A 21,326-nucleotide genomic window follows, 5' to 3' on the forward strand; every position below is an offset into this window, starting at 1 on the left:
GCTGGTAGTAACTTTGGGATGGCTGCAGGACACTGTGAGAGCAGAGAGGCAGGAGAGCACCAGCTTTAAGTCATTCCTTCATCCCATTTGTTAACAGCTGCGAACCACTGGAGTGACTTTTTCTTGGTTGGACGCTTCAAGACACCTGGCAACAGCACTGTTAGTCCAATATTAATATTAGCAGTGAAATTAAACACCAATTCAGCTTTTGCTTCAAACTTGCCTTGCTGTTCTCTTCCTTAGGCAGAGGTGTTTATTGGTTCAAATGTCTGTCAAAAAGAGGATTTCACCAGTCTTCATTTAGCCAGATACTTAACGACACATCCATTTTTACCCTGTCTGGAGCTGACGATGACCGCACAGTGCAGAGGAGCCTCCAGGCTGCTAATATTTTATGGCAGAGACCAGCCATGCTAAGCCTTCCTGTGCCAGGGTTTCGTTTTCAGCCTACATCACCACAAATGAAAACCTTGCCTGGCCAGCACAGCTCTGCGGCAGAGAAAAAGGCTGTGACTAAAGCAGCATTCAAGCTTAAGGTTTCCAGTAGTGGCCTTTGCACATATCGGCCAGCAAGTGGAAACAGATGATGAAACCATATCTTTTGCCACCTTGTGGCAAGTGGCTACAGGATGGAGTCTGTGTGTATCTTCCACTATAGTCATTTAGAAAGTACTGGAAAAACCTAACGCATACATGTATAGGCAGTCTGAAGGGAAATGTGATGCTGTCTCACCAGATATTCACAGTTTTGCTGAATATATGCGATGTTTAAATATAAATAGTCATGTCCCAACGTCCTCTGAGTCTTTCCTCTTTTATAATTCTATTTTTTTATTCACAAGATCACCCCGTTCTTTCACCTCATTCAAAATAAATAAATAAATAGATAAATAAATCTTTGAAAGATCTAGATGTAAGAAAAGGACAGAAAAAGTGTGGAACTTGATCCCAACAGACAACAACAAACATTTATTGGCCTTTGTTCCTTACTCATATCTACACTTGAAGCCACCACTTCTCTTGAAAGCAGTCCCACCTTCCCACAGCAGCAGCCACATTGTCACACTCTTTCTACTTGCGTGCTGGCGCATTGAAGCAATTAAGAGAACTAGGTGGTTAAAGTAAAACTCTTTTATTTCCCTGGAGTAGTTTCTCTGATGGGTTTTACCACCTGGATGTACAATGTGCACTGCACAAGAGAAGGGGTGTGAAGGAAGGAGAAGGAAACAAGTGGCCTGGAGGGGCTGCAGGTGTATGGGATGGGGTGGAGAAGAAGGAGAATGTTTATTTTGAAGACAGTGAAGGTCTATGAAGGTTTGAGGTGGGCTTGCAACACTAGCCTTCATTTCACCATGCCAAAAACATGTGCTGTCAGTAAGACAGTCTTTAAAGTCCAAAAGCGAAATTGTGGTACCACGTGTCTATGACCTTGTTGTCTGTTTATAGTCCCTGTGAAGATACACATTCATCTTCTAGACAGACTGATTTTGAGTCTCTAGTTTTGCAGTTATCTCCCCCATCAAGAACTGTTCTACGAACCAGCTGTTAAATAGCAACTATTAGCTTGTAAATGAGAGGAGGATAAAATACATGCTTTTATCAACCTAGATAAAATGGCACTTTTTCTGCCTTTCAGCAAAAATAATCAGAGAGCCCTGGTGGGGTTTCATATTACTCAGACTCTTTATTTGTAGCTTTTACACTCCAGCACTTACTGATAATGTATGAAGTATGAAATTAAAACTAAATCAATTGTCAGAACAAATGAAAAAGTACACTATGCAGTGCATTATCCTCTGGTCTTTTATCGTATTTCTTCATTCACCTGCTAATTCCCCAAATCCAGCCGTTTACAATGAATCTTCCAGTCATTAGTGGGATTTAGCTGGGTTCCACTGTAAAACAGTATTCACGTTTCTCATGAGAGCTGGTATGTATAGTGTTGAAGGGCACCAGATACAAAAGCTGTCAGTCCACAACTATATTTGATTTCCATGTGCTTACCCAAACTCACTTCCTGTGCTGGGAAATTAACACATGAAGTGCAAATTTTTTGAATAGTTCTTTTGAAAAAAAAAATCATGCTTATCAAAACTCACTCATGTCAGTGCAGAGGTTTATGTGGGAAAGCTAGGATGTGGCTGCATGACTAATTTTTAAAGCCTGTGCACAGCCTCTCAGGAATGCAGCTCTACATAAGTCCTTAGTGGTTTGGTTGTGATGACTGAATTGAAATATATTGCAATGCTTCTCTGCTCAGGAAACACGAGCTCATTAGAAGTTGAGACTACAGCTGAAGTATTAAGTGATTTGTCCTTTTCTGTTTGCTGTTGTTGTTTAATTACCATTTTAGAGCAAACATTTTAAATAAAATTAAGTAACCTCTTAAAAACTTAACTAATAAGATAAGGTGATAATATTGGACCTTATTCCTGCTCAGTCACATTTATTAGCATAAATGGCAAGATTTGAAAAATATCACCTGTATTCCCTCCTGATTTTTGCAGCATTATACATCATTTAGAAAATATATATAGTATCTTGAAAATTAAAGATGTCACTCAAACCACATGGCAATTAATGAATTTCTTGTTTTTTTCAAAGGAAACAAAAATTTTGCTAAATTGAAATTATTTAGAAACTTGTTTAAAGGCAACCAGTTCATTGGATAGCTTTTTAGCATGCATGAGAAAAGCTCTGTTTAATTTCACACTCAACTAATCCTTTAACAATTTTCTTTCAGGCAGAATATAAAAGGTTATTATTAATTTCTTAATAAAATAAAAAATAAGTTATAGTGGATATGTCTTTAACCTTGGACCAGCTTGAGTAATATTTTTTCCCTCAGATGAGACACCAAAGATCAGCACAAATGGCAAGTGATAAATTGGCCTATGGGAATTACTTGGGAGTCCCCTTCCTCCCATTCTCTCTGGAGATGCCTCTCCTAAACTACTTCTGGTTTTAGCATCAGTCAGTTCGATTCCTCCCACCCCTGAAAAATCAATGACAGGAATTGTCAAGATCTGATGTCACCCACCTTAAGTTTTAACTCCCAACTACACAGAAGTAATTTAACAAAGAAATTTCACAAAGACTACACCTAGTTAAGATTCATGAACACCAAATTGTCAGAAATTTAATTTGTATCTTAAAAGTTTATTTGGCTTCTCTGATATGCTTGGATTTGCTGAAGAGAAAAAAAGTCTTATCACTCTCCTTTGCAAGATACAGAACCAGCAATTCCATGTTACATTCAATCTATTGCATCTTTGCAAATAATCCTCTTTCTCATTCTTACCAGTTCTCAAAATCTCACTATACTGTGGACCCCAGCTTCAATAGCTGTTGGCATCCTGTTTTTGTTGTTATTTTTTTTTTTGTTTCTTTGTTTTGTTCTTGTTTGCTTGCTTTAATAAATGTATAGGTGCTGTTATTCATACAAGACACTTCTTGTCCTGTTAGCAGATGCTAACAGCATTACCGGTACCTAATGGGATGCCAAGGTTAAAAAAGTCATTGCCTCGGAATGGCAATGGTGGTAGTAGTAGTAGTAACAGATGTAATTATAATGTCAGTTCTTCTTGAGAGTAATTCTGGACAAGTAAAACTTCTTTATCACCACCTCTTTCTTTTCTCCAAGCACTTAAAATTAAAAGTGTATGAATAACTCTCATCGCTAGCTTTAAAACCTGTTAGGAATGTAAAAATACAAGGTATCTTCTCAGTTTCTGAGTCCAATCTATTCCTACAACAGGAAAACACATACTAGGATATATCAGAAACACCTCTAGAAGCAAGTTTCTCATAAACAGATCAAGTTCCACCTGAAAATTAATTGCAGTTTCTTGACTCCAATGCTCCTATTGGAGAAAAAAAAAAATAATAAAAAAAAAAAGCTCTAAAATCTGTTTGATCTGTTAGTCAGTAACCATCTTCAAAATGCCAGTCTAAATTCATCATGGCTAATTTCTACCCATCTTTTTTTTCCCAGCTCTGTTATATAACGTAAGGAGAGATTTTCCCAATCTGACATTTATTTGTGTCTTGACAGAACATGTAGCCACGTTAGTGGTGCAGGCAATTCATTTTGTAGGTGCTGGGTACCCTAGCAGGTGAATGCAGGAAAAAAAAAAAAAAAAAAAAAAAAAACAAGGCAAGCCCTCCCCAACACTCCCTCCCCACCAAACGTTATCAGAAATAACCTGGCTTTGCAGCTCATGACTCTTTTCCAAGTCAGTCACTAGGAAGGATTATGTAGACATCAGCATTACAGGTGGGTCACTCTGTGGCTCTTTATTTTGTGACTGTTTTGGTCCTTTCCCTGGCCACAGCCACAGAAAATTGCAGGTAATACAAAGCGCAGCCTCAGTATGGCAACTCAGTTTTTATTGAAGGTGTTTGGCATGGGCTATCCAAGTATATATGCAGACAAGTAAAAAATGCATAGACATCACTTTTGAAAGCTGTCATTTTCCAAAAGGAACCATTAAGGTAGAAGCATGCTGTGGAATTGGTATTAAAAAAAAATTAATTTACAGTCATTTTTTGAACACCTAATTTCCCCACCAGCCTGTATGTAACACAACTTCAAACAGCTACACACGGTCTCATTTAGTGAATATACGAGGAAGAGGTCTGCATTATGTTTGCTAAAAGAACTAGGATTTCAATTCCATCTGCCGCTGGGTGTGCTTGATTTGTATATTAATTATGTCTGTTTGTAGCTGTAAATTTGCTCCAGATTAGTAGCTGATTGGCTCCGCACATGGATTCATTATACTGAGTGGCTCCTTGCACTTTTATAGTTGCATGATTCCATACTTTTGCTTTTGAAAATGCTTTTAATACCTCTCTTATTCAGTGTGAGCTTTCAACCCTGTCTTATTCAGACATTATTTTTTTTCCTTTAAGAGAAAACATGCTCCTTTGATTCTTCTCTTTCTGGACACTTTTGGCTGGTGGCATGTCAGCTTTGTCCATGGTGCTACTCTAAAGCACAAGATGAAACTGCTTCCTCTCCCAAGGCTATGGGGAAATTCAGCTTATTCACATTTAGCTTTTGCTACGTGGAATGACTTACACTAATGGGTTTAGGAATTACATGAGCACTCGGCGGGGTGTATATACAACCCCATTACTGCACAGGCTTTAAATGCTCGTCACGTTGAAATAAAACCGTCCCACATGTGGAACATTTTTGCTCTTGATAACTGAGTTTTCTCCCTGGTTTTCAAAATGCCCCAAAGTTCTGAGCTGTCAGCTTTGTAGTTAAGGCCTGCAAGATATGCTTGAAAACATAACACATTTGGAATCGGCTGCATAAATTGGCCTTTGTTTAAGGTGCTCCGATTTGTGTCTGTGTACGTGAATGTTTGTGTACAGTTAGAAAATAAATGTTGAAGGGGTCAAGCTGATTTTCCCTGTATTTTAGGAAGGGAATCACTCTGAGTTGAAATATTGTATGCCAAGTTTCTGCCTGAAGCCAATTTTTACGATCAAATTAAAAACCTTTGAGAATAAGAGGTTATAATGGAAATACTAACACAGCCTTAACCATGGCAGCACTAGCAGGCACTGCAATAATATTAGGAAAACTCTCCCTGCCCACAATCTAGACTAAATAAAAAAGATGCCATTTTCTAACATATACCCCAGGCTAGCAAATATAACAATGATTTAATGCGCTTGCCCTGTGGTAATATAGTAGTGCTGCAAACCTCTGAGCCAATTTTTCTTTTTTCTTTTTCTTTTCTTTTCTTTTTTCTTTTTTTTTTTTTATTATTATTATTCTTTTTAAACATATATGCCCCATAGGGAAAGGATTGCAATTTAGCTCTTATTTGTGGATATATCACTTTCATTTCAACATTCTTGAAAGCCTTCCTGCTGTCACACACTACTGTATGCAAGCACCCAACTGAATAAAGACCCACCAGGCTTTTTCAGGAGTTTATTCACAGGTTTGGCTTTGCTTATTGTAGTATGCACCACATTTAAATTAGATGAGGGCTACTGTAAAGCAATAACATTGTCAATGACTGGAATCTCACTTTCCCCTCTAACAGTCTGAAGCAAATTAATGTATTGGTTGTTCATTAACAAGTAAACAGTTTCTGCTACAATGTCAAGGAAAAAGAAAGTGTTCATTAATATGAACGATCTTCATCTACAAAGATGATTTACACAATGCATGTCATGAGATAGATAGCTTTCCCCTAACTAGTACACTACCAAACTGAAAAGCTGATTCTTAGGACTTTCTTGAAATTACAATATTGTTTGTTTACCAATAAGAAAGACAGTCTCAGTCACCTATGCCACCATTGTAAGCTCTAGAGTAAGTACTTAAAAAAAGAGAGATTTCTGGAATCACTTGTGGAATTAATAAAATTGAGAACTACAGACTTACACTGCATCAATGATACATATTATTCCTGTGATAAGTTAAGCTAAAAATAAGATTAATTTGGTTATAGAAATTCCTTAAACAACAACACTTAAATTATTTCAAACTTGAAATTTTTCAAGAATTTTCTGAAAAAATCAGCAAACACTGGCTAAAAAAGCAAAGCAGTTTGGATACACCAATGTAATCAGCATGCCTTGTGCTTTTCTGTTAACCCTCTGAGTATAACCATGGTATTCTGGATTTTTTTTGTACATTAATGCTATGAAAATTTTAACTGAGAAATTAATTTCTATGTCATGAATTATTAAATCATGTTCAAAATATATTCGGGCTAGCCACCTCATCTAGTGAGCAATTCTTCCATCCTAGAACTTTAATTATCCGCTAGAGAAGCTAGTCTCTATAAGGGAACCATAAGGGAAGCTGAGATGATTGCCTTAGATTAGATGCTTAACTCTTGGATGGATGCATCTAGATGAGAGGAAGCCCATTTCAGGACCATTTCACTGTGCTATCACCTATGACGTATCACTACATTTTAACATTAAAGTTTGCTTACTGTGTGCAAACTCACTGGAATATTGCACTTAGGGTGGAGTCCGCGTTATCCCCACTTACATTTAATTGAGAGGAATTAAGCTGGAAGTGATCCTGTTCTATTCTCCTGTTAGTACTTAGATCAGACCAACAGGCATTTCAAGACCAAATATTAGATGACCTGAGTCACCCTGTGGAAGTGCTTCTCTCCATCTCCTTCATAATGGATGGTGCCTACCATGTCTGCCATCCATTTCAGTTAACTACATAAGCTTGGTGGGAGGAAGCTGGTCTTCTATACATAATATGCATTCAAAACAAAACAAAACCAATGAAACAAAAAATACCAAAACTCATCACATTTAGCACCAATACGATGCAAAGAAGATTCAAAAGTGAAATGAAGGAAGCAGTCAGGAGAACTGGTATGTGTTACAATAAGATGACCAAGGTGTGCTATATTGTCTCTCAGTTTATCACATTAGAAATATTCTGATTTTTTGATTATTATCCTTTTTTTTTTTTTTTCTTTTTTTCTTTTTTCTTTTCCCAATAGTGTTTCAACTATTTTTAGGCCATGTATTCTGCCTTCACTTACCCCAGAAATTCAGAGGTTACACAAGAAGAGGGGCAGATGCTAGCAAACAAGCCTGAACCATTACTATATCCACAAAACCATACGTATATATAGATATATATGGTTACATTTAAAATATATACAAATATATTTAAAACCAGCATGAAAACCTCTTTTAAAACAGTTTAAATATTCAGACACTTTTCCTTGAAGCCTAAAAAGAGGCTATCAGCAGTCTGAAACTCAATCTCTCACAGACCTTAAAATAACTTAAAATAAATATTTCTATAGTTATGTTCATAAAACATGAACCGAAGATCAGAAACACAGAAGACGCTGGGGATGAGTAGGGATTTCAGGATCTAGGATTATTTCTACATACATTTTAAGTAGTGCAAGATGGTGTAAGATGAAGGAGCCAAACATCTTATTTTAATGACAACCCTGTATTCCAAAGCAAAGCAAAGGCGATACAAAAATCCCAGATGGGTTTTTGAATAATATTTCTCCTGTGTAAGGTGAAATGTGTTTTTATATTATTTTTTTCTCCCGATCTCCCTCTCTAATTAAGAAGAATGACCATTAGCCTTTGCTTTAAGCCTGCCAAATTTTCCCAGCAGTCAAGGAGCATGTGGTATTAATGGACAGCTTTTTGTTACCAAATGTGTGTCTAGCATTTATATGGTTGAGCTGCATCTATTCTAAAGGGATAGCTGTAATATGATGTGGGAAGGACCATTCCGGAAAAACACGTGCCAGATCCTGACCTACTAAAAAGTGATGTAGATAAGTAAATGGCAAGTGAGAATTTACCTTAGCAGAGAGTTTGGTCCCATGATAAAATGATCCCTGTCCTATCCAAACTATGGCCATTATCATCACAATGGCAGTGGCTGTGCCCTATCAACCAAGGGACTTCTCTCTGAAGGGACTCTAGAGTTGGATGGGCATGATCAAGGATAATGCATAAATGCAGCCCTTTCCCAAACCCAAAAGTCTGAAGACTTAGGTATGGCAGTTCCTTTATTCCTTCACCTCTTGCACCTGTGGAGTTCTCCAACAAGACACCTATTTGCTTCACTTAGGTTAAAATGTTGTTATTTGGGTTCCAACTAGAATAACTGAGCCCATGTGCCGGCACTGGGCTTCTGCCTGTGGGTGTGTATTCAGAGATCAGTCTCCTAATGACTTAGGGTGCAATTCGACCTAGTAAACTCAATAATGTGAAGTTTAGTGTCTGATGTAAGCTTCTATCAGTGCGTCCTTCTATACTCAAAGGAGCGGGAGCAATAGGTGAATCAAAGCATGAGTCCTTCCTAAAATGTGTGCCCATGACAGATGGGATGAATCAAACCTGGAAATGCTTATCTCCCTGTATTGCCAAGAAGTCTGGAGATCTAATTAACACTAAATATCTCACTTCTAGTTTAACGTTGGGTGAAGTTAATTGCATTCTGTATGAAATACTTGTATCACTTGTGTGAAGATTCACAAGATGAAATTCTTGTATCCAAAATCTTCAAAGCTTTTAATATACAAATTTTCATGATGTAGGCAATGAAAGATGCATTTTAAAGGGTGGAGAAACAAAACAATTTCAATGTTTTTTAAAGTACAATTCATTTGATACTTGCAACTAGAAATGCAAAAGAGCATTAACACCAGATCCAACAAGCTGCAAGTTCAGTACCGCAACTGCTCATAGTGATAGGTCCGTGTACAAACACAACTCAGAACAGAAACTGCGCTCTAGGCAACTTGCCCTGTTCCTCCAAACTTTATTTATACTTCCCAGCAAGATCAGCAAAGTCTGCATATCTTTTTGGGCAGCATATTGATATTTCTATTTTTAAGATATGAAAGAGAAAGGGACAAGGAAAGAGGAAAAAAGGGGGGAAGGAGGTAGGAAGAAAGAGGAAACCACATTTTTATGACTCTAAAAACACCATGACAAAATTTTAACTTTAGAGAGGAAAACATGAAATATCGTCAATTTCATGTGAGCAATAAGATAAAGTATAAATTTAATGTTTTTTTTTTTTTTTTTTTTTTTTTATTTTATTTTAGAATAGGATTTTGGAAGCTGCATTTTTCATTCCAGTGGAATTTTGAGTGAATTTATAATCATTTTTCTTTCAAACTATCACATTTGAAGCAAAAGTCTATGAAGCTTACTATTTCTGTGGAAGCCAATTTTATGATTATAGTTAAATGCTATAATGCTATATTAAGGTTTTAACAAATGTAAAATATGTATATTTTGTGTAAATGCCCATTTTATGAAATATTACAAATATAACTGGTGAGTCTTTTAGTTTATCCACTCTCAGACAAAACTTTCACTAATGCAGGTTAGGCTTTACATATATATTAAATGACTTTGTCTTCCCCAATTTAGAAATAATCTAGCTATTTTAAGGGTAATTCTCAATTTTAATCTTTAACTCTTGCCACATCAATAACTGTGGCTATCTATGGAATAATCAGATAATGCTGAGAGGATGTCTGTACATTTTTGAATGTGAGGCAAAAGATCCAGGAACTTCTCAGCCAGATCATTACATACCATTACATGACAGAACATATCCTCAAGCCATTTCCCAAGACACTGCATTGTCATTAGTAGTAAACAATATGGAAGCAACCTTTTGTGGCCATCATCATGTCATCTTCTGTAAACTTTGAGGCTGCCCTGAACTGAATTTCCCATTTATTCTGCACAGTATCTTCCAACAACAGTCAATTTTCTATGGACGTATAATGCAGGTTTAGAATGAGCTGCAGTGGAAGATACTGTTGATTTCACTTTATTTTTATTTTTAAAGCCTGTAAGCAAGAGTGTGTTAGATATTGTTTTGGCCAGAAACTAGCAAGGAACTTTAGGGTACCATAAAAGATATGTGCGTATAAAAGCAAAAAAGCCAGAATAAAGCCCTAATGTGGGCTGTCAAGATTTAAGTTGATCATTTACTCAGAGGGTTAACATGTGCTAAAATTACATACTGCAGTTCCTAGCTTCACTGATGAAAACATTCACTGCTTCTATCTTGAAATAAAAAAGCAAAATAGCCTTAACCCTTTGAGGATCATGTTAGCAGCAAGTTGCAATCTAAACAGAGAACAAGTATTTCAATCAATTAGGAAATTATTCTTACAAAGATTCTGTAAGCACCCTTTTGTGTTCCAACATCCCAGCAGGTAGTGCTGGATAGATCGGATGTAATCGCCTCACACAGGTCTGAAGGATTTTCAGGGTCTCAAAGGGTTAAAGCCAAGACTTTTGAGTAAAAGTGTTTTATTAAAAGGGTGAATTAGGTGAGCGAACAGTCTCGGATGAACTTGGTGAATAGTCTTCCGATTCGGAGTTGAGTTCAGGTGGAGCTTGCTGTGCCTTGTATCGTCCCCTCACATCCTGGTTGCGTCTTCGTCGGAAAACCTGCCTCTCCTTATCAAGAGCGGTGGTCTGGCAGGGGCATAAAATAAGAATAAATGAAATTAGGCTGTGTGTGAAATGCAAAGCTAATGAAAACCATGAGTTTGTATGTGGCCTGGAAATACCAGGGATAATAAATGTTCAGACCAAATTAAACCTGTTCTGATTCAGTCAGGTCTGAAAGGTTTAGCCCACAACATAGCTAAATGCTTTAAAAAGTGCATTTCCCAAACCTTAAGAGGTAAGTGTGACATCATCAAGTAGATACAGTACCATATATATGGATGCCATATGTTCTACTTCTGGATGCTATTAATTTCATACTTTAATAGATTCAGGTTTCAAGCCAAATACTAACTGACCTTCCCCCCACCCTTCTCAAAGTATAAATCTGTTTCTACAGGCAAGGCAGAGATATATGTTTGTCTTTGATTTGACCTAATGAAGGTTGATACACACTCACCCATGTTCAAATCAGTGCAATTGGCTAACAAAGATGGATTGTGATGAAGTTGTCAGACAAGAGAGGAAAAACAAACACTGCGGGGAGCTAGCCCAGCTCTTTGACACCTCCTCATGCCACTCAATGGATGTTCTTAGGGAGAACACTGAAGAGCTCTGATGGAGAGACCCATTTAAGCCTGACCATCCTGTCTCTTCCTGTTAACCAAGGTCTATCAAATTGAATAGTCTGCTAATTTTAATCTAGAGTCCAGATATGGATGGCAAATCCAAAAGCGGGGAAGGAGAATGTTTACTTGATGGGCTTTAATTTTTTGGATCATTTTCTGCTACTGTTGAAAATGCAATTCTTAATAAAATGGATGTAACTTCTAGCCACAACCTTTCTTCTGCTTTGTCTGAGACATTTACAAGGTGAAACTGCAACCCAGGTAAGGGCAGTCCAAGTCTGACTTCAGACATGAGACTGGATTTCACTATTTTCCTGATTACAGGGCATTAGACTGCAGTCCCTGAAAGCACTGTAAAATTACAAATTCAACAGGATGGCCTTGATTCAGCAAGAGCACTTTGACACATAGTTAACTGCTTTCTGAAGCAGTGTTGATTTCTTAAAATATGACCCATGATTTGTTTACAAAAAAGCAAAAAGGAAAAAGGCAGGTGACTAGTAAGATGACCCACAAAATGGAAACAAATATCTGGTCATGGCACTGCAGGCAAAGGTAACTTTGAGAACTGAATAGGTTTAACTGTTAAGTCTTGTATTTTTTTCCCTAGTATGAAAATCTCCATCTAAAAAAATGCAGCCAAAAGGTTACTCTGCTTCAAAGGATTTATTGTTTTCTCTTGAGATATACATGACTGATTTCTCTAGAAAATGTACCAGTTATAGTGTGAGCCTCATAGGAGAGCAGAGATGCATTTATAGCCAACATATTTTTGAGAACAAAATGAAAACTAAATCCATCATACCAGTGCAGAATAGCATTATAGCAATCCATGCTCTAAAATAATGCAATCAGCATTCAATAATGATGTAATAGAGACAGAAAGATGGACAAGAGTACAGAGCTACTATAGCAAATGGATTTAGTTAGGCTAAGTTGCTGAACTATTATTTCTGCGTCCAGAACCTACAGAGCACTACTTTAAGTGGGTAAAATAATTAACTTTGATAAGTTCATCCCTGTATTTTAAATAATTGCTACAAAATCCAACACTTATCATCTGCTGAGAGTTTCTTTGTTTACTGTTAATCTTTCGGTTAAGAGTTCTCATTAGTATTTTCAATGCCTTCAATGTTTCTCAGCCTTGAACCAATTCAGTTTTTGATTATTTTTTAATGTGAAACAGAAGAATACCTAGATCTTTTACACACAGTGAATATACTGCATACAGTATGTAATTCTGTGTGAAAATTGAAAAGAATGGCATATATTACCATTCTATAAAATACAGATTTCCATTTAAGAGATTTTTTTATGCTTACAGGAAATAAGCATTTATTTAAAGTTTAAACCACATCACATCATCCTGTGGTAATAGATACTCTCCTCTGAGAAGGTTAAACATTTCTGGCCGAATAAATAAAAATGCTTGTATTAAATTCAGAATTTATTTTTAAAGCCTGGTACATGAGAATGGTAAATGTATATACAAAAAAAGAAAAAAAAAAAAAAAGTATTTAAAATTAAGTTACACAGAAGTGAATACTCTCGAATAAAAGATTCTTTTTAAAGTTTAGCCTAGAGTTTTGTTGTTTTTTTTTAAGGACAAAATTGTGAAACTGCAAGAATAGTTACATGATTAAATATCATGACATCATTTTAAAGATGCCTTTAAAAATACAATCCCAGATACTGCATTTCTACTATTGTTAAGGAAGCTTTGGGGGCTATTTGTTTAAATATATGTAAAGGCACTTCTTGCCTCAACAACCAAAAATGTTAGAGAAGCAAAAAACCCTGATGGTTCTACCTAATCAGGCACTTTATGCTACAGTTTGTAGGACCAAGTATTTTTGTCTTCTTAATCCTTCAGAAACTTCCTGAGATATTTTTGAGACTAATTTTCTTTACATTTTTACCTAAAATCTCACTTGAATTTGATCTGATTGACTTTTATCTATAAAGCCATGGCAGACTTGGTGGCAGCATATGCTTACTCTCTTGTGCTGAGACAGTGCCTTTCTCACCCAACAAGGTTAACAAAAATGTGTGAGTCAAAGAAGGGAATACTGTCCTAATGAAATCAAAAATACATGGATTGTATTCTAACATCTGTGTTTTAACATGTCAGAACTGCAAAATGGGTCAGTTCTGGACACAGAGCACTCAATTCCTGATGGACTTGCAAGAATGGGTTTATTTCACCCAATGTTACAGTGGTATTTTGCATTTCCAGTGTCCATCATACTGCCATTCAGTATAGCCATTCTGCATTCTGCACAGATGTTACTTTTCCTTGCCAGTTACTTTTTACCTCCAAACAATTTCAAAATATGCTAGATTAATGCTTTGCAATGCAGGGGAGGTGGCAATATACTTCAGAGTATTGATTGCATGTGTTTTGTAAGTCATCTTACCTACTGTACCCTCTTGTGCATGTGAGCATATTACAAAATCAGCATTCTCATTATTATTGCTATTTTGGTAACAAGTCCTTTTATATGCATCGCCTTGGCTTAATAGATTTATTATTTCATCATTCAGCTGGGTGGTTGACCAGTGCATGAACTGGTCCATTATGGATTTTCAGGGCATTTCTACTTTAAGCTACTCCTTCAATAAATAATAAGAGGATCTGAAGTGCACTTATGCTTCAGAGGGCTGCAAAGCCCAGATTTTCATTATCACATTTTGACATTTTTTTCTCAGCTTGAGGTGAGAGAGTGAGAACTTTGAGCACTATATGATAATAATGGCAACTAAAATGTAAGTATGGTGTTCTTATTTAAGCTATGTGGCTGTCCTCTTACAATCCATATGAGGAAATGTAGAGCTTCTTATCCAGTAGCAGATAAGTGGATTGCCTTTAATAGTTTGGTGCTGATGGGTCTGAAGCACTTCATTAAGCACTAATGTATTTTGCATCAACATTTAGTAATCCTGACACCCAGTACCAAATGGTTAACAAGCCTTTTTTTTTTTTTTTTTTGGAAATACATTTCATTTGAAATAATATAGCATGATTTGAAAATTATTGTTTCTGCCATCTATATAGTAATATGTCATCTATATAGTAAGTTTCTAGGATTTTACCATAGGGAACATCATTTTCCTGATCTCTAATTCATGATGTTGCAGGACTCCTGATCCATACAAATTCTTTTACTCTTGGAAGATGTGGAAGTCTGTGTTTATGAACAGACATTCAAAAACTACAGCTGCTTTGATATACATGTGGGATTTGCAGAAGGAAGCACCTTATTTTAGCTGTGGGGAGATATTTTCTGTCAGGTCAGTAATTATTGGATTGAAGTAACAGCATTTTATGAAGCAAGCAGTGCCTGTTTTTCTTTTCACTTGTCTTAATTTACTGCTGGCTACCAAATACAGATATATATTCATTTCATTAATAAAAGAACATTATTGTTGCATTTTGCCTCTTAGCCCATCCATTATTCATACCAGCTAGGAGACTGAACTGGGGATGCAGCTGTTCATGCATTAATCTAAGAACCCTTCCCTTCACTTGTTTTCGTTCTGCAGGAACATATTTGCAATTTGTCTGTAATTTTTGCGATGCTTTGTTAGTGTGTGGAATTAAATAGACATATGCATTGAAACATTGGTCTTTATCTTCCCATGTATTCTTTTATATACACATATGTGCATAGATGTATTTAAATGCTCACTCCGACATAATTTTATCCTATTTCCTTAAGCTTCTGGCTGGTGACCTTGATACATTGAGATATGTAATGGCAGATTTCCGGTCCGTAAAAATGACCATTAAGCAATAGCAGCAGCTTTACAATGCAAGGGCATGAGGGCACGCCAGGCACCCTTTCAGTCTGTCCTTTTTATATTGTTTTCCATTGGCTTCTCAGGTTATATATATATGTGTGTATATATATATATATATATACATATAAGTATGATTGATTCATGATTCCAGACACTTCTTGGAGAGTGCTACAAAGTTTGCAATGCACCTCAGTCCAGGAGTGAAAGACACATTTATTTTTAGCCCCTCAAGCACAAGCCATAACTAAGTCAAGTTACATGGTGATTTGGAGACGTGCAAATGACCACATCGAGGGGACAAATCCATCGAGTGGATTTGAACCTAGACCTCCAAATGCAAAAGGCCAGTGCTTTAGTGCACCATGTAACTTCGGGCATGGAATTTTGCTAACACAAAAGTAAAAAAGAAAGAAAATCAAATCAATTTGATGTATGCTTCATACAGTATTGGTGAGTGAATACAAAGATAAGTATTCCACACGTATAACTGCTGAATTCATATTGCCATATTTAAGCCTGTGTTTACTCTTTTACATCCCCCCTTTTTGGAGACACAATTCCTCAGCTGGTTTCAATTACACGTGGAAGAGACTTAGTGCCAAGTTGTTTGCATGGGTGAATTTTATTTATAGTTTGTAAATCAGTTGTGGTTTTCTTAGTCAAAGAGCAGGAGAAGAGATTTTAAATGAGTTTAGATGTTTGTCTGTTTTCACCAGTATTAAGTTTACAGAGGGTTTTACTGCATTTAAAATGGCACTTTACAGATAGCAAGCCTAATTCCCAACTACTCTGCCCACTGTCAAGACATTTGCCTTTACCTTTTGACTTGAAAGTGTACTGTATCCACTTGGGACAGGTGTAAGTAACTTGACAGATGCAAAGTACTGGGAATTAGGTACCAAACACAAACTGGAATGAAGGATTTTCAAATGAGCTATTCAGCTACTTTTTAAAACTGGGACAGAGAGAACTGTATTTTAAAAATCCAGTATTTTATGAATTCGTTATCAACAGGATTGATGATTTCATTACACACATGTGTAACTGGTGTTCTTGCTATTGTCATTATTTAGCTAATTAATGACTTTCCCATAATGACTTAATGACTTTTCCTGGGTTTTATTTTACTCCTTTAGTTTTACATGTCTGTAGATAAATCAAAAATAATATACATTAACTTTTTATACTTATCTTAGATATACTAATATTTTATACAAATATTTTATATTAGATACACCCACTCTGGTGTTCTCTTCATATTCTGAAGCCGCCCAAATAGGCAGAAAATGGCCATGCTGGCAGTAGCAAATTAAAAACGTGTTAAGATTCAGACATAAACCAGAACCAGTAAGGAAATTTAGGCAGTGTCAAAGAAAACGTTGGCAAGTTATTCAAAATATTGTCTTCAAAATGTGCTGCCACTGGCAAGAGTTGGTAATGTAGCTGAAGAAGGCTAAGTTCTGGCCATTGCAACACTTGGGGCAAAAGGGAAGTAAGGCTTGAAATACTTTCACTCTTAATATTCTGGTTTAGTTAGAAAAAGGCCAAAAAACTTGAGCCACAAAAATGTTAAAAGCCTCCATTAAGAAGATTATAAAGAAAAGTTCCTCATAAGAAAGTAAATCTAGACATTTCTAAAGGACAATGGGGGGCCATCCTATCCATTTGGATTTTTTGTGGTCACTTTGTGTGGTTATTTTTTGTGTTAAGTTCCAGCAGAAGGAAAATTGTAGATTAATATATTGCTTTTGACCCTTTTGGAAATTAACCTATTAGCAAACAGGCTGACTTTGGCAGAAAAAACAATCCCAAACATAATACTTCTCAGAGATGAGAAATGGGTGATCTCTGCTGTCTTTAACTTGAGTTGGCATTGGTAATTTAGGGTGAAAGAACATGGGAATGCACCATAGGCAGAACCCACCTACCCCCAGGCTGCCTTTCCTGGCTATCAAGAATAGCCTCAACCAAACCTATCATCTTTGGGTCTAAATGATTTCAGTGATTTGGCCCCTGTATTTTTTGTTTGTTTGTTTGTTTCTTTGCTCCTTATATTGGAGGAATATTGAAAGGTTTTCTATCCATTGTATTTTATACTGGCTACGACTATTGCTGGGCATAAGGTTTGTTGCATTTTAGTACTTCGAAAAAGTCCTGTCACTTAAAACACTTGCACATATTATCTTCCTGACAAGAAATAAAACAGGATGCAAAATGAGCAGTTGGAAAATTAGGATTTAGAGGCACTTTGAATAGGGAAGTCTTAGGTAGAGAAAGGAAAAGGTTTTCTGGTTGATTGAAGGAGGAAATAGTGCTATTTAAAAAGATATTTTAGAAGACTGCTAGAAACTAGGGATGAAAATGATCAAAGGAGCGGAGAAGAAATGAATAGTTTAACACTAACAAAGGGAGCATTACATTTTCCTTGGGACCTGCTTTCATTTTTCGCTGTACTTGTGAATTCAGGTTAATTTTCATGGGCCTGTGACAAATTAACTGTTTTATAGATCGAAATTGATGAACCTTTCATATGCTTTGCATTTGTGCTCGCAGTTACCACTAAAAGTAAACAATTGCTAAATCGAAAATGGTTTTATTTATACTAAAATGCTGGTCACTACAGCAGTTGCTTGTTTCTTGGAGATGAAAGAGGAACAAATGCAGACCAGGGCTTGTTCTAAGCTACCCCTGTTATAGCATTTCCTAATTACGCCTATGAGCCCTGCTCTCCCAATTTGCCTTTGCACACTAGGTGCACTGTTTAGAAAGCACTAATTATAAACATTGTTGTTACTGCCCCCAGCTGGAAAACAGAGCAGTTTATGTATGAATACGGGAGATTATCGCCCATCTGCTCCAGCCCATTATTCAGGGATGTGTCATTTTGTATGCTGATGGCAGCCATTACTAGTGCTTTAGTCAAATGGCCTTTTTTTATTATTATTTTTATAGAGTTTATTTATTTACCAAGTTGCAGGATTGGAGTCTTTCCCTCTACCTCTCCAAAATGCATATGGTTTGTTTCAAAATCTGGGCTGTGCAGTTAAACTGAGTCAAGGCCAATCTGAGACGGGTCTCTAGCACAGGCTCCTTTCTGGTTGTCTGCTCTCCCTGAAGCTGGATTTAAAAAAAAAAAATATCCAATACTCTATATAACAAATGGAAAAACAGATTTTAAATGTATTTATTTTGGTGGGGAGGGACAGGGGAGGAGCTAAATAAAAAGTAGTAAAGCAGAAAAGGAGTGTAAACTGATCATGGGTAGCAATTATACTATGGGAAGATAAATCAGTGATGAAGCTCTTGTGAGCTTTCCTCTGTTTTACAGAAAAGGCATTACATTTGCAGCTATTTGACAAAGTCCTGCCTGACACAAAATGCCATCTTTCCTTAGGAAGTGGAAAAGATAAATGTTTTTAATACTATCACACTTGGCTGAAGCTGGGCACTCAGGACCCATTCTCCCCTTCTTCAAGAGCAAAACCAAAAAGCACAGCTGCTGTGCTGCTGTCTCCTCACTTAGCTGTGTTACAGGACTGGAGCCTGGGAAGAATGATGCCAAGGGACAAAACAGACAAAGCATGTTTTTCTATTTTTTTTTTCAGGTTGCAGAAGGTTATAGCCATGAAGACAAGTGCGATAGGCTAGAATTACAGGTACTGCTACACATTCAAACACTCGGAGTGGAAGAGTTGCTCAATTCCTGCCAGCCAGTGTTTAAATGATGGATGGGAACTACTTTTCTACTTCTTGGCTGAGAAGTAGGATTTTTTTTTTCTTTCCCCAGAACATCCATATCGCAATCTACTTAATCCTCAGTGTGCGCTCAGGGAACCGCTAGGTTTTATGGAAACTGTGCTGCAGCCCGATCCATGCACTCAGTGAAATGATCCAGGGGTGGAATTTTGCTTCACTGGAACACTTGCAGTGATCAGCTCTGCTGTTTCGCCAATGTGGTTAATTTGCTGATTTTTTCCAAATACCTCACAGACGAGTTTTTAAAGGCTTGAATCATTACAGTGTTAGAAAACTCAGCTTTCGTGAGAAACTTATAAAAATCTCCTTAGCTATCAAAACCCAGGTCTTGTGAGTAATAATGAGGAAAAAAGCCAGCAAATAACCACTTGATGGAAACTGCAGGGCCCTTGATTGATTGAGGAGGTGTGTGGGCCTCGTGTGGGCTATCAGAACAGGATCCCTCCTTGCCCCCGCTCCAAAATAACCCCCTCCCACCCAGAGACCCATTTTATCATACAGCCAGCTAACGACAACCCTGGCACAGTTACACAATGAAGAAAAAATATATTAAAAAGACTCATGCAATATTAAAAAAAAAATCAAAGAAAAAGAAATAGGTATCAGAAGGGTTTTAAACACAAAATAGAAAGAATGCATCGTTAGAAACACAAGCTTACCAGCACATACAATGCATTGTATTTCATTGAACTTGGGAGAGTTTCTACGTACTACATTCTGCAAATGCATTGTTCCATCTAAGGTAAGGATTGTGTTCAGTGGGTTTAAAACGACAGTATATAGCTCCACATCTCGCATGGAAAAAAAGGAGGAAAATATATATGCTGAGAGCCTGTTGCTGCTCCGTGCGTTTAGAGGCAGGAGCAGGCAGGAAGCGGATGCCTTAAGAAGCAATAGGAGGGGGGGGCACACCCCAGCATATCTGGAAGGGTTTCTATATACACTGTCCTTTTAACTAGAAGGGGAACTGAGACTGAGCATGTGCGATGGAGAGAAAGCTGGCGATGTGGGTGTGAGGGATGGGTGAAGAGAGGGAATGGGGAGGGGGGAGGTGTGTGGCATCTCAACCGAGATTCAAACGAAACCGATAAAAGCAGCGTATGGACCGGAGAACAAATCAAAAAGCATGTTTATCCACCGAAGGAACTGGTTAATGGAGACTGCCAGCACGTTGCCATGGAAACACTGACTGTTGGCGCTGCACCATCTCATACCTTATCCAATACATTCCTGGTTGTTGGTAGTAGTCCAAAGACCCTGATCTCTTGATGGTAAACCCGTGGTCCAGCTGAGCAGAGAGAAACGGGGCAACTCAGTGGATCGACATTAGGCTAAAGAATTAAGACTCCAGAGCAAGCCGTTCCTTATTTAAGTGCAATATTTACTGTTTTCACTTTCAGAAGGCACTTATCTAGCATCCTAAAGCTATGTACCGGAGATGAGAAAGAAAAGAAAAAAGTAAAGAAACAAAAGGAAAAGATACTAACTTTAGAGTCTGTCTTCCTAAATTAGAAGCCAATTTTTTCAAGCTAAAATGGAGTTTGCGAAATAGGTTACTTAATGCATAATGCATTCATTTAAAAGTCTGACAAATATCTTGTTACCTCCGAAGACAGAAGTGCCCTTTTAAGTTGCACGTACCAGTAATGGAAAATTATCTTTTGCAATTAAACTGAGAGGTTTAATAATTTCTAAAAAATGCAGTGCAACCATCACAAGGAGCAGGCTAGACAGACTACACAAGGCTTAAATTAGACTGCTTCATAATCATGGAATGTGTAAAGATGAAAAGAATCAGGTTTTGATACCCCATCAATCATGGTAATTCATTTCTAAAAATGCGTTAACCTTGGAGAGGACTACTCAGAGCCATGAATAACATTGTTTATCATTTCAGCTTACACCTCATGCTCAAAAAGATAACAGTACAAAACTATTAGGTTTAAAATTGCACCAATTAAAGTCAAAATGGAAATGAACTTAACATTGTGTCCAGTAAAGTGTGCTCGAGGTATTATTTAAGGAATATAGATCTTTGAAGTTTAGTTTATCGTTAGCAGAATAATGTGCATAGGAACAAAGAAAACAGGCTGTTTTCTCTAACCCTTCTGGTGCTGCACTAGCAAACGTTTGAGACATCATTAGCTGAGTTAAATAGGATTTTAGGGGTAAATATCT

General features: G+C 37.0%; 1 protein-coding gene across 3 annotated transcripts in view; it reads right to left on the minus strand.

The window, feature by feature from the left end:
* Window positions 1-9,556: 9,556 nt before the first annotated feature.
* DCLK1 (doublecortin like kinase 1) overlaps window positions 9,557-21,326 on the minus strand; it is a 235,601-nt gene continuing 223,831 nt past the window's right edge. For 2 of the 3 annotated variants that reach the window (XM_068673052.1, XM_068673070.1), the window contains one exon: window positions 9,557-10,989. In XM_068673052.1, coding sequence (XP_068529153.1) covers window positions 10,825-10,989 — 165 coding nt within the window. In that variant the 3' untranslated portion in view covers window positions 9,557-10,824. Of the gene's footprint in view, window positions 10,990-20,362; window positions 20,437-21,326 lie in introns of all 3 variants that reach the window. The other variant, XM_068673061.1, reaches the window with a different exon arrangement.

This window comes from Anas acuta, chromosome 1 (assembly GCF_963932015.1).
Source record: "Anas acuta chromosome 1, bAnaAcu1.1, whole genome shotgun sequence".
NCBI classification, from domain to species: domain Eukaryota; kingdom Metazoa; phylum Chordata; class Aves; order Anseriformes; family Anatidae; genus Anas; species Anas acuta.